The 12,461-nt window shown below is 28.6% G+C and overlaps 1 protein-coding gene across 2 annotated transcripts in view; it reads left to right on the top strand.

The window, feature by feature from the left end:
- The first annotated feature begins 332 nt into the window (after window positions 1-332).
- LOC129959129 (uncharacterized) overlaps window positions 333-12,461 on the top strand; it is a 35,472-nt gene continuing 23,343 nt past the window's right edge. The window contains exons 1-2 of one of the 2 annotated variants that reach the window (XM_056071983.1): window positions 333-1,402; window positions 3,865-3,900. In XM_056071983.1, the coding sequence (XP_055927958.1) occupies window positions 697-1,402; window positions 3,865-3,900 (742 nt within the window). In that variant the 5' untranslated portion in view covers window positions 333-696. The remainder of the gene's footprint in view (window positions 1,403-3,864; window positions 3,901-12,461) is intronic. The other variant, XM_056072042.1, reaches the window with a different exon arrangement.

Below are 12,461 nucleotides of genomic sequence, written 5' to 3'. Positions count from 1 at the left end.
ACCTGTTTTTTTACAAATACCTTTATAAAATTTTAACAATGAAAAAAAGGATCAGCATCTGAATAAAAAAGAATGAAATAATACTTGATTTTCTTTAATTAAATGTAAAATTAATTATTATGAGTTATTTTGAGGCCAAATTAGAGATATTGTGCTTGCCCCCCTGTCAGATCTGTCTTGCCCATCCGTCGGCAAATCTCTACCGCCACCTCTGATGCTAAACTTTCAAGAGATTCGTTACCTTCTTTGTAGACGGCTATGATTGAAAGCAGCTGACGATGACGTAATTCTTGCTTGACCTATTTCCAGCGAGTATAAACGGAAAACTATCCACTGAAGTGTACACGATATTTAACAAGGTCGTTGACTAGACATCGAACAGCCGAATATTTCTTTTGACTCGAACTCTCGCAAGCAAACGTCTTTTAGCACCTTTATTCAAGCCCACAAGTATTGTGCTATCCATTAACTGTAACTTTTTCGTAGAGCTGTTGTTGCTATTTGTTTGTATTGAAGTTCACGCATATAATCTCTGTAAATATTTTAGAAAAAGCTGCCAAAACAATCAATCGGCTTTTAAGACAAATAATGTTTGAACATATTTGAGTTGGGTTATGGTTTTTTCAAAAGTGAATTGTGATATTTTTGCATATCCAAATAATTATAACCAATAAAAGCACGTTTCAAGCAATTACAATGGCTCTCTGTGTGATGAATCCCGTTGAAACCCGCGATTCGAATGTCAATAAATATGCTTTGAAACTGCTTGGGATCAGTAATAAAGAATTGACTGATGAAGAAATCCTTGAATGCTTATCTATGTACATAAAACCATCCTCAATAGAAGCTCTTTTATTTGACTCTTTTAATAATTTTTATGTTTTATTTCTAAATAATATCGATTCTACTTGTCGTTTAGTAGGAAAAACGTTAGAATTCCAATCACATTGCATTGACATTTATCCACTTCTTGACTGTTTTTTAATTGATAATGTCTATCCATGCATAAAAAATGATGAACTCCGTGATATTTTTAGAGCTTTTGGTAATGTTTTTACAGTATCGAACCACCATATTGTCCCCAATTCATCGAAGTTCTCACATGTTTTAAGTGGCAAACGGGAAATAACTTTTTTATTGCCAGGAAAAGAAAGTTCAATATATATCCCATTAAATGTTGTTCATTCTCCATATTCGTTTCATGTAAGAAAATTTTGTTGTGCTTGCTTAACAGAAGGTCATTCAGTTTTACATTGTCCTGATATTGAACATGATGAAGATATGCAAAAAATAAAGCATGATGACAATGATAGTGGTGGCGAATTGGACTTTATAATTAAATCAGAAGATATTAATTTATTTGAAGATTATAAAGTAGAAGATCCTGTTCCTGAATCTCAATGTAAGTTTCAATATGTATGTAAAATTCATAAATGAGTGATTAAAGATTGAACATTTTTAATCAATATGTTTCTATCAAAAGTATTTCCTACAGCTGTGACATTGGTAGGTTCTGAATAACATTGTGTAACATTGATTTAAATATGTGTTTGATAGTTATGTTAAAATATTATTGTTATAAAGCAAATTATCACAAATAATATACCATTCCTCTTATGTAAAGTACATGGTAGATGCTTTTGAAAGTTAAAATTCATGCATAATTTTCAAAACGTATGAAAAGAGTGTATCATTTATGTATCTGAAGCATATTACAAACTATGGTATTTATTTTATTTAACATACTTTGGGAAATCCAAATCATATGAAAAACATGCCTGTATATGGACTAGTCAATTTCTTGGGGAAAGATAAAATTTAAATTAAGTGTTTTATAACTGTTGGAAGTTTACAAAACATAAGAAAATGTAAAAAAACCAGGAGATAACTATTTTCTTTAAACATGTGCTTATTCATTTAGAAAAAAAAAAAAAAAAAAAAAAAAAAAAAGGTAGTTACATTTCTTTGTTTTTTCCCAAAACTTATACAAGCACATCCCAAACTAAACAAGTTTATATCAGCTAGATATATTATTTTTTGTCAGAAATATTAATTTTATTTTTTCTTTAGAAGCAAGGTAATTTTTACATTGATGATTTGAATTTTGAAATATCTGGGATTAGTGTTTTCTCTTCTTCTCAGGTACTGAATTAGTGAGATGCATTCATTATCTACATCTACCTCAAATTTTGTTTTAAAACAACTATTGAATGTGAAAATTATATCATGTCTTAAGGAAAAGTTTTATACATTGTGGTATGCAATGTGTATATTGATAGCCTTGATGTGATCTTTCTGTAAAACAATGCTTATTAACAAAATTGATACAGAAAATCACCCTTGAGACTATATGTTGAGATTTCAGTGATAATTCATTGATTTGTTGAAAAGCTTTTTAAAATTCTTTGTGTTCTATGAATCATTCTTTCTTTGCTTGTAATTCTTCATCACCAGCACTGATTTAGATGTAAAGTCACAGTAGTTTTCGGAGAGGATTCAATGTTTGAAATCTAATTCCATCTAAAAACTACTATTTATGTAAGCTAGTTGCATGTTATGTTTGGTGTCAAAAACCAAACCTACTCTTGTGGATGTATTTCAGATATTAGGAAAGAGAGAGTATTGGTTCAAATTTGTCTTTGTCATTTGATCATGCTGTAAACTAATAATCTTCTGGAGGAAAATTGGAATCTAATACTTCAAGATCAATGTGAAGAAGTGTCTGCATAAAAATATTTTTCTGATCATATTTATTATAGAAGAGAGGGGGGGGGGAGAGCAAACTGTAATTTTCTGAACTAATTTACCTAGCTTTCAAAAAAAAGAAAGTTAAATTTGTTAAAAACATTTGAATGGACCATTAAGGTGAGTGATTATATAAATTGAAACATGTTATTTTTAATAGCTTTTTTTCTTTCTTAAATTTTGCTTCACTATTGCAGTTATAGAAAATGATTGTTAACATATATATGTATTACATTTGTATTCTGAGTTATTTAAACTATGTTGGGGTAGTTTTTTGGAAATAGGTAACAATAGTCCTTTTTAAAAAAATTTCTTCTGCTTTGCTTGCTTTCAGTGTCTAATATGGTAGAATCTAGTTATCTTGTCCCCTGTATCTTGAATTCTCTATTTACTAAGCCAGTACCAAAGAAAATCAAACTGTGTATTTCCTTTTTTAATAAAATTTTAAAAAATTTCAGAAAAGGATGTTGAAATTGGCATGATTTTCACAATGTGAAGGCTTACAAAAGCCATTATTGCAAGGTGATCTTAATTAATTTATTAACAAGTTGTTTAGAATAGAAAAATACAAAAATGCAGTTCACTTCATAAGCATTTCAATAGTAATGTGTACAAATTCTTTATATAATCATTAAAAAAAAAAAAAAGATGTCTCTGTAAATATAAGGGAAAGTTTCATGTTTTTGAACTTGGGGAAATATTTTAAACATATTCTTAAAGAATAATTGAGAAAATGCAAGAGAAATAACAAAAATCAGTAGCATTTATGAATTCTGATATCAGTGATTGATCTTTCTTAGTAGAGATAGATCTAAACATCTTTTTAATGTGTATTTTCTTCTCTTCATAAACTTCAAAAATAAATTCAGACAACCTATTGCTAATATTTGATAGTACTAACAGATTTATTCTTATGATTTCACATAAGCAATTTTGGAAAAAGTTAAACAAAAAAAATTATAATTTAAAATTTAATCTCATTGAACCTTTTTTGATTATCCAAAATGATATCTCTTCTAATCAGCTTGTATAATAGAGTTTCTATTGTATTTTGTTTTTTCATCTTTATTAACGGTTCTCTTTTTCTAATAAAATAAAGCATCTTTCCTTCTATTACAGTCTGTCATTATTCTGTTGGACGTAAATGGAAAACTGGTAAGTATTATCCTTAAACAAAAGTAAGCAATATTAATAAAATCCCAAATAAAAGTGTAATAATAAGATTTATTTTGATTTACCCTGCTGTTCTGTTCGGGTCTATATGTCCTGAAATAAAATTTATACATCCGTAAAGATGTGTAATACAGGAATATTTTCATGAAACTTCTTGACATCTTTAGTTAATAATATAAATATGTACTCCTAGAAGGATTTAGGTGTATTTTTATGTCGAAGGAATATTTTTCAACTTATACCTAATGTATCGTTTGGGTCAATATGACCCGATGCAAAAAAATAATTTATTTTTACTCGTACATGTTCAGTTTTGTTTGGAATAATTCAAAAGAAAAGAATAACACTAGCTTCTGTATTTTATCTGTTTTCAAAACCTGTCTCTTTGACATATGTGTTTGGTCATATGATAAGAGAGGGCATACAAGCTCAAAAGGCTTATATGATTAGCAGGGGATTAATCTCTTTGCTCTTATCGCAATGTTTCGTTTTTCTGCTGTATTTCATTATCTGATATACTGTAAAAGAGTTGTAGCTGCAAATGTGAGAAAAAAATGGCAAATCGCAGAAATTTGAGTCATGCTGATATAACTAAACTATTAGAAGATTTTCACAGCAAAGAAGAAGTATCGGAATATGAAAATCATACAAATGATGAAATTGAGAGTGAAAATTCTGACAACGATTTTGATACCAATATTCAACAAATGAACTATAAAGGGAGCTAATAACCGCTGCTAATATTACTACTCCAGGAGTCACAAGATATGCAACGGCAAGGATATCAGACATAAAAAGTGCATTTGAGTTAGTATTCAATTCTACAATTGGAAACGAAATAATAAATATGACTAATATTAAAGGAGAAAGGGTTTATGGAAAATTAGAAAAATATTGAAAGTATAACTTTTCAACTCTATATTGGATTATTATTGTTAGCTGGTGTTTATAAATCATATGGAGAATCAACAAAAGTTTATGGGATAAAGAAATTGGCAGAAATATATTTTGTGCGACAATGTCCCTCGAAACATTTTGCACCATATCGAGAGTTATTCGTTTTGATAATAAATCCACTCATCAAGAAAGAAGAAATTTGGATAAATTAGTTGCAGTGTGAGATACCTGGAAAAAGTGGATAGAAATTCTATCAAAATTATATAATCCAAATGAAAATATTACTGTAGATGAACAGTTAATAGGATTTCGTGGTCGATGTCGTTCAAACCGCATATACCAAATAAACCATCTAAATATGGGATCAAAATATGGACTTTATGTGACAGTAAAACTTCGTATATACTGAAAACGCAAATTTAGACTGGAAAAGAACAAGGGTCAAAGCCAGAGAAAAATCAGGCAATGCGAGTAGTGTGTGATCTTACTTATGGGTATTCAGGGCACAATATTACATGTGATAATTTTTTCACATCTTACAACTTAGGATAACTTCTTCTAAAATGGAAAATGACTATGCTTGGCACCATTAGAAAAAATAAATCAGAACTTCCTGAATGAATGCCAAACAAAGAAGTTCACAGCTCCTCATTTTATTTTACAGAAGACACAACAGTTCTAAACTACATACCAAAAAAGAATAAGAATGCTATTCTTATGTGCACTTTGTATCATGACAAAGAAGTTAGCAACAGACCTGACAAGAAACCATTGATGATCTTGGATTATAATTCTACTAAAGGAGCTGTGGATTCTTTTGATCAACTTTTAAACACATACATTTGCAAAAGAAAAACAAATCACTGGCCCATGATAGTATTCTATAACATGCTTGATACTTCTGCATACAATGCATTTGTTTTATGGACTTCAATATATAATGAATGAAACGAAAACAAATTGACTAACGAAGACTATTTTTGGAAGAACTGGGAAAATCATTCATTCTTCCACATATTGAAGCAAGGCCACACCTTCCAAGAAGTGAGGACTGAATAAAAATAGTGAAATGAATACAGAGAAAAAGGGAAAACATACCATCTGGATCTGCTGAGAATACTTCAATGTGTATCAAACATGCAAGGTACAAGCTCTGTCCGTCAAGCAATGACAACAAAACTAACATGTTATGCTGCAATTGTAAGAATGACATTTGCAAATCTCATGTAAAATATTATTGTTCAAATTGTGAATCAAAGTAAGTTTCAATTTCGAATATTTTTCTGTTATTTTTATAGATGCTTTATATATTAAGTTTCAATTTCTAATATTTTATGTTATTTTTATAGCTGCTTTATATTATTAGATCTATTTTTAAACTTATATTACTATTGCTTAAACCATTTCTTAAATGATACTTGTCAATTATTGCAAGAAATGTTAGTTTTCTGAGTTGGGTCATATTGACATGAACGCTACATACGTAAAGTAAATACGAACAGAACAGCAGGGTTAACTGATCTGAAATGTTGATAATTCTTATCTTTTCAACATTGATTGCTAACACAATACTTTTATAAATTCATGGAACTATATTTGTAGCATATTTTGGAGAATTCTATATGTATTCTGAATGTACATATGATAACTTATACTACTATTAAAGATGAATACATGTGTATGTGTTGGTGCTGTACGATCAAGATTGTTTGAAGTATAGCTATGAAATTTGGCACATGTATACCTTAGAGGATAAAAATATAGACATTGGAAAATTTAAAAAAATAATAAAAATTAAATTAAATTTTGCTGATTTCCCTCAGTAATTTCCAAAAAGATTATCACACAAAAATAAATTTTACATCATGAACATTTAAAAAAATTGTGTTTTTAGTGATACCAATTGAGCAATCTTAGGAATTTTTGTTAAATTTTGGGAATTTAAAAAAGAAAAAAAATTTTTTAAACTTAATTTCTGATAATAAATTATATTGTTATAAAATTCAAACTGTTTCCATTGTTTTATCAAATGTTAAATTGCATGATTTTCTTCTATTGTTGAAAATTAAAGAAGATGAACTCTTTACAATTTATGTAGTTTACAAGGCAAATAAAAAAATTTAAGTTTCAGTATTGCAAAATTTAGAAGATAGATTTAATGGATATTTATATTTTTGATAACACTATGATGTGAGGTGTTACGAGAGTGTCTCTATTAGAAAAGCTCATGTGCACAAAATACAGAATTTATTGCACAAAATAAGTAACAAGGGATAAACATTTATACACCTTGAACAATAACAAAATATCATGCGGGGAAGTTTAAAAAAAAATAATTTTATAACAATTTGAGAAATGCAGATCTTTAGAAAATAATATAAGTCCATATCATTTACATTTAAAACCATAAATATTTCATTGATTGCAAATTTTAAGCTAATAATACCCATAACTCTAATCCATATCCATAGCTATGTTTCACTAATTATAAATTTTTTTAGTTGATTATTAAAATGCGAGGGTTCCCAACGAATCGGCTGTTATCAAAGGTGTTAATTATTTAAAGTTAAACCTGTTGCTTTTCATGTCTAGCTGATTCACTGAGTATATTTTTTGTATTATTTCCATTTAAATCTCTTATGCATAGTTTAATGTTCATGATAGGTTAATGATTAAATGGTTTTATATCTAGTTTGTATATTATGTATGTGAACCATATTAAAAAATCCAGTTCCATAGCGTTATAATGTTATTAAAAACATAACTTTTAGAATAACTTTCTCTTATTTCTTATTTAAATTTTGCTTATTTATCATGTAATCTTTACAGTTATTATATAAAATCTTTTCTTCGTAGTGTAAAACAATGTAAGAAAATCTTTCAATTAATTTGATTAAACAATGAAAATGATTCGAACTACACAGCAGCAATAAAATCTATTGTTAAAAATTATGAAATTTTTTTTTTAAAATTCAGGGAAAAGTTGCACGTTAATTACATCAATATTATTGAAAAAAGTTTTAATTTTAAGATATGCAAAATTATTTTTTTTGTGCTGTGATATTTTTCAAAGGTATATTGAAAAAAAGTTTAAAAATTTATTTTTAATTAATTAAAATTTCAATTATAATTTAAAAAATAAGGTGCACGTTTTCTCTCTCTAAAGTATTTATATACTATATTTGATAGCTCCAAATCAATGGTCCGTGCTGTAAAATGCCAACACACTCATGCATGTTTTTAATTATTAGTAGAGATGTATTAGTTAAATTTCTATGTCTGGTAACTTATTTTTTTAAATTCTTGTCTTCAAGTCAAACTCGTCAAATGGAGCTTATGGATCAAGTAAGAATCTGTTCTCATTTCAAAAATTGATAAATTTCTATTATTTTTCTTTCATATTTTTAAAACTCTCCTTTTAAAAAACTTACTTACGTGACTGAAGAATAAAAAAAATCAGAAAGTTCTAAATTTAAAAGGAAATACATTTTTAAAGCATATTTATTTATGAGAATAATTTAAAAATACAATATTTATTGAGAATATAATTATTAATTTTTATTTATCAATAATTATCCTTTTTTTTTTTTTCAATATATTTAAACATCATGGGCATAAAAAGTTTTTCTGCAATGGAAATTTTTTAAAAAACTTTTTTTAAAATTATTTCTGACATGGAAAACCCTATGTTCATGACAGAGGTTTTTTTTTTTTCTTTTCTTTTTAACAAGCTATGGTGTGAAAAAAATGCATCTTTGTGTTCATGTATGTGCAAAAGCAGAAGTTTTTATTGCAATGGCAGCTTCTCTTCATAAATTATGAAGTAAAAAAAAAAAATAAGGCTTGTTACTGCACAGGTGCAGCTGTAGTATTTGTTGAAGTTTACCATTTCTTGAAAGGAAGGTGCTGTATTCTTGATAGCTGCTTCTGCTCTTAGCAAAATGTAGAGACGAATGATTACATTTTATTAGTGTTCATGCACAATAGCAGAAATCAGTACTGATCTTCCAATCGCTCCTTTGTTTAAAAATTTGTTTCATAAAGCAATTGTGCTGATGCATAGTAGTAAAAATTTGTACTTTTTACATAATCATATTGTTACGAACCTGTGAGGCGGCTTCCCAGCATAGTCGGATCCATAGGAGGTCCCAGAGCTTGGCGACGAATTTGGCGACTTTGGCGCCAAAATAGATTATACCCGAAACATCGAAAATTTTCCCGATCCGTCCACTAGGAACGGAGATACGCTTCGAACGTTCCTGATTGGTTGAGAGGTTTGTAGCCCCGCCTCCTGAGACCTATAAAAGGAAGCACCCGCACCTGCCGGGCAGTGGTGATTTTTTTTTTTCCCACACACAAGAAAACAATACTTCCAAACTAAAATAACCCATGTATGATGCATTGTAATTACTAAGGTCAGTTTCATCACTCCAAAGTTAACCACTTTTAGATTTACGGATGGTGGGGACTGCGGCCCCATTGAGCCGTAATCCCTCTCAACATTTCAGGGCAGTGGTGATTCGAGTGGTGAACCTGGAGTAGTCGAAGAGTTGTCGGAAGCGACAGAGGTGAGTCGACGGTGAATTGAGTCGTGGACCAGTGGAGTCGAAGGGTAGTCGGAAACGACGGTAAAGAACTGGCCTTCCAGAGATAAGCGGAGCAGCGACGGAGTGAAGCTAGTGCTGAACTAAGCTGTGTTCTACTGTCTGCAGTAGAGTCTGTTGTATGCTGCTGTGTATGCTGCACGTCTTGACTGAAGATAATCGTCTTCTGTGCTGTATATAGTTGTCGTCTTTGTTCTGTCCTGTGTATCTTCGTGTAAATAAACGTCGTTGTTTCATTTTCTACTGCCGCCTGCTGATTGAGTGTTCTCCACACCATATAACTCCCACTATCCAAACGAACCCCGGGAAATTTCGTAACAATATCATTTTTCACTGCATTTCTCTTAAATATTATAAGTTAAAAATAATATTAGATTCTTGATGGATTTAGATATCATATGTAAAATAAAATATACGATTAATATATTTATTCATTTTGAAAAAAAAAAAAAAATTGAGGATCGGCACTGCAAATTTTGACTCTCTTCCATAATGCCTGTATAGAACCACTCCTGTATATTTTTAATAAAAACCTTTTCTTAAGATATTGTTCATTCTTTTTAATTCATGCCTTTTGCTTTTACTGAAGCATTAATTTTTAACAACTGATCATCAAATCAAAATTATATTTTCAGTAATTTTCACAAGATCAAGCTTGCCCGTTTGATCCATTTTTCTTTTCAAATTCTCTTTGATTTTCATGGGAATAAAACTCTTGTAATATAAGTGTATTCAATCTTCTAAAACACCTCCTTCTGTCATTTATAGTGTTGGAATCACCAGATGTATTTTATACTATGTTTGGGTAGTCGGATGTTTATACACCAAATGTGTTTATACTATTCTTTCATAATTATTTTTAAGTGTGTCTATGAAATGTGCAGACCACAACAAAATTATTAATTCTTTTTTAAAAATTCAGTTTAGTTTTCAGTATCTTTTGCATTTTTTTTTTGTAATGCACAGAATTTTTTTTTTCTAATTTGTAAGTGTACACATTTTTTTCTGTTCATTATTCTTTAAAATTGTATTTTAACTTTCAAATCTAATTAATTCAAAAGCCAATAATAAGTGCAGGTTTATGATGAGGAACTTGATTTTGTAATCATGGTAGATATTTTATTTGTGTATCATTTCAAATTAAAAAAACAACAGTAATATGCTGATAATTTATTTTGTTTGCAGTAAAATCTCTTTTACCCAGACCTTTATCAACTGGTATCTCTTATAATCAAGGCGGTGTTAAGCAATTAAACTATGACTTTCATTTTTTAAAAGAATTCTCTAAATGTTTCAGAAAAATATATCAGAGTTGGTATTGGCATTGATCTTCATTCTCTAAGAAGTTATTTATAGGGGGGGGGTATAATTCCATTGTTAAGTACTTTAATAATGATACAAGCTAATTCTTTTTATTCAAAAATGACATTGTAAATATATTGAATAGTTTCATATAGCTAAATAAGCAATCTTTTTAAAACACCTTTATAGAATCATTGGGAAAAATGGAAAAGAAATAATGAAAATTATTATATTTGCAAATTATTTAAAAGAATGATGATGATTAATAAAAGAATTTACTAATATGTTGTAATATTTGCTGTCTTGCTTTTATAATTTTAAATAAACAATCAATTTAGAAAGCCTTGTTGAAACAAATGAAGATATGATTTAAAATTTACTCCCTATTTTTCACGTGTTTGATTGCTTAAGATAATTATGATCTCAAACAGCTTGGATAGTTGAATTCTATTTTATTTATAGTAAATGCAATTTTTATTGTTGATTTATTTTAGCAAAAAGGAATTAAATTGCTTGAACAAATTATAATTTTTTTTTTCTGTGAATTGTTAAGTTTCATTCTACTTGTATTCTATTCTTTTCTACTTTATACATTCTTAATAAAGTCATCAAATAAAAAAATTAATATGGAAGTTCTTGTTTGTGCCTATGCTGTATGTCAGGGATTAAATTTTTTTCTCAGAAATCTTGTATTAAAAGAATTGACAGAAATTAGTAATCATGTATTCAGTGAATAGAATTTTTTAGAGCTTATTAGTAGCTTTATGGCCATTTTTGTCTTCTAAAACGAGAAATTGTAATTTCCACCTGATTAGATAAGACGTTCCATCTCCCCTATGAAATAACTTATCTTTGCAAGATGTCCCCCCCCCCTCCTACCTCCTTATAACACTCTAAGTGAACAAATTTATAAAGTAAGGGATATGACTTTATATTAATTACAAGTTTTGATTGTTTATATGATAGAAAAATAGATTTAGGTAAAATTACATGTGCAATATTTTGAATGTGATCTATTTTTGCATTCGTATTTTATGCTACTTCCTGATATATTGATTTGGAAATTTCGGCATGTGTGTATGTTAATTAAAATTTACAGAACAATGCACCATATATTTATATATATGATGAGGAGGGGTATGAGGGTATTATTATTCTTGTTTTCCTCAAATATTATTTATTTTTTTCTAAAATAATCAGAGTGAAAAAATATTTTGTCCTGAGTTTTACTTACCCTTACCAATGACTTATCAGTTAACTGATCAATGTAGTTAAATTTTAAATAAACAAATAAAAAATATTAAAAAATTTCTAAATATAAATAAAAGTTATTTAGTTATGTGCGTATGTTCCATGTTTCTTCCTTAACAACTGTGCCGAATTCAGCCAAATTTTGAATACATATTGCATAAGAAAGTGATCAAATGCTGTCAACTTTTCAGAATACAAAAAATATTTAAATATTTAATTAATTGAATATATTCAAAATCTGTTTTTTTTTTCTGTTTACCACTTTATCACTATTTCTTTTCGATTTCACATTTATTTTATGTAATTTAAATCACTTTTTATTGAGTTTAAAATAGTTATTTAATGACAAATACACAGAAGCTTAAATCCATCGAATGCAAGAAAAGTATGTCTTCTGAGAACAAATGAAACAGATTTTTGATGACAGTAGCAGTTTCAAGCTATGAGGGATCATATCATAACATCACATTCTTTCTATGCATTTTTCAT

This window comes from Argiope bruennichi, chromosome 1 (assembly GCF_947563725.1).
Source record: "Argiope bruennichi chromosome 1, qqArgBrue1.1, whole genome shotgun sequence".
NCBI lineage: Eukaryota > Metazoa > Arthropoda > Arachnida > Araneae > Araneidae > Argiope > Argiope bruennichi.
This window is presented reverse-complemented; position numbering and strand designations above follow the sequence as displayed.